Source organism: Rana temporaria, assembly GCF_905171775.1.
Source record: "Rana temporaria chromosome 4 unlocalized genomic scaffold, aRanTem1.1 chr4t, whole genome shotgun sequence".
NCBI classification, from domain to species: domain Eukaryota; kingdom Metazoa; phylum Chordata; class Amphibia; order Anura; family Ranidae; genus Rana; species Rana temporaria.
The window spans coordinates 145672-147592 of NW_024404457.1; the positions used below are offsets into that span (position 1 = coordinate 145672).

Below are 1921 nucleotides of genomic sequence, written 5' to 3' on the forward strand. Positions count from 1 at the left end.
ATAGTTAATAAGCGTGGTGGCGGGGGGGGGGGGGTGTTAGACATCAGACATCATGCTGTATTCACATGTAAAAAAAAGTTAATGGGGGGGGGGTTAGACATCAGACAGCTCTCATCGATTTGTACCTGTTATTAGATGATGATCTGAGTGCTGCTTGAACTTGGTTTTCCTCCACGGTCCACACCGTTCACCATCATTCTTCTCCTCTCTCGCTCCTCCTCCCGTCCCAACGCTATGATGCCGCGCGGAGGCTGGGAGGCGGAGCATCCACCAGCTAAACAATGTGCACTGGCAGTCGCTCCCCACAGTATGCGGCGGTGACACACACAGAAAGGCAGCTCCGCGGCAAGCAATCTCAGCGGGTGGCTGCCTCTGTATTGGGAAGACGGTTTTTTTTTTTTCGTGCGGGGGGCTGCGAAACGCCGCCCCCGCAAAGATACATCTCTGGCTGTATGTATAGCATTGCATGATTAAATTTATTTTCTGACATCCCTTTAGCATCCCCATGGGTCCCCTCTGCTCTTAAACTTTTAGGAGACATGGCACCCTCTGCACCCCCCTCCCCCTTGGTTGCAGGTTGCTAGCTTTTCTTGTTATCCACGGTTTCCTTCTTGTTTGAATGAACAAATTTTTTTTTTTCTTTCAGATTTTTTGTGATCGTTTGGTAAGGGCAAGTTGCTGGGGTCTGCCTTTATGCCTATACTGTAAGTTCCTCCTCCAGCCTTGGTTGCTAGCTATTCATGTTATCCATGGTTTGATTGAACAAATGTTTTATTTTTTTTCAGATTTGGCTTGATCGTTTTGTGACCATGACCCCCACCAGAAGGCCCAGGGGTTTGAGGCTGTCAGGCCGTGGTGCGGCTGGAGGCAGGAGGGGTAGATCCTCCTTATGCCCAATGGTTCCTGCAGAAAGACTGGTGCCAAGCCTGGAGTCGCCAGGGGAGGGTTCATCCCAGCACATCGAAAGGCCACAAGGGCGTTTACCCCCCTTTTCCGAGGAGGAAAATCAAGTCCTTGTTGCAAGTTATTTCCAAAGACACTCCCAAATCCGGGGCCTGGGCATCTCCCGTGCGAGTGCTCCCGAAAGAGAACGCCTATGGGAGCAGATCGCTGTGGCAGTGAGTGCAGTGGGAGGCCGTGCTCGCCGTACCTCTGACAAGGTGCAGAAGCACTTAAATGACCTGGTGGGGCGGCTCAGGAAGTTACTGGGCACGTGGGCTCGCCAGGGGTATGTGACCAGGTGGGGTGTGGCTCCATCCCATCTGAGCCAGCTCAGGGAATATCAGAGGCAATTGCTGGATATCATCAGCCTGGAGACAGTTGTTGGTGCCGCTTCTCAGGATGACACTGATGATATCCAGCATGGTAAGTTAAAATCACATGTATCATTTTAAAAGTGTGTCTTGATGAGGAAACATGTTGGATTTATTTAAACGTTATGTGCTTGAATTGCAGCCCAAAGTCCTGTGTCATCTCCCCCTGGCAGCCCCTCTGGCCAGCAACAACCCGAAGAGCCGCCCACACAGACTGAACAGGTCTCCCCTGGTAAGTAATCAAATGAGCTCTGCTTTGTTTGCCAAAAATACAACAGTAAGAGGAAACTTTACATTTAACCTTAAAAAATATCTTCACAGCAACACACCACCAGCAGGAGGAGGAGGCAGCGGCGCCAAGCACCTTCCCACTGCAGCGAACCCAGGAGGAAGATCTAGGTAGGATGTTTTTAATCACTTAAGGACCGCTGCACGACGATATACGTCGGCAGAATGGCACGGCTGGGCACATCAATGTATATGTACGTTGCCCTTTAAGCTCAGCCGTGGGGTCGCGACACGGTCCGAAGCTCCGTGACTGCGGGACCCGCGGACCCGATCGTCGCTGGAGTCCCGCGATCGGTCCCCGTAGCTGAAGAACGGGGAGA

General features: G+C 51.8%; 1 protein-coding gene across 1 annotated transcript; it reads left to right on the forward strand.

Annotated features, from left to right (window-relative positions):
• The first annotated feature begins 791 nt into the window (after positions 1 to 791).
• Positions 792 to 1637, forward strand: LOC120921802 (myb-related transcription factor, partner of profilin-like). The gene is made up of 2 exons (XM_040334304.1): positions 792 to 1365; positions 1456 to 1637. Exons 1-2 carry the CDS (start codon positions 810 to 812, stop codon positions 1551 to 1553), a joined length of 654 nt encoding a protein of 217 aa, XP_040190238.1. The 5' UTR covers positions 792 to 809; the 3' UTR covers positions 1554 to 1637.
• The last annotated feature ends 284 nt before the right edge of the window (positions 1638 to 1921 follow it).

Bases quoted from the DNA above. Each gene is read 5' to 3' on its own strand.
- LOC120921802 (XM_040334304.1), top strand. From the start codon at position 810: ATGACCCCCACCAGAAGGCCCAGGGGTTTGAGGCTGTCAGGCCGTGGT. The intron at 1,366-1,455 runs GTAAGTTAAAAT...CTTGAATTGCAG, and splicing joins CACTGATGATATCCAGCATG to CCCAAAGTCCTGTGTCATCT.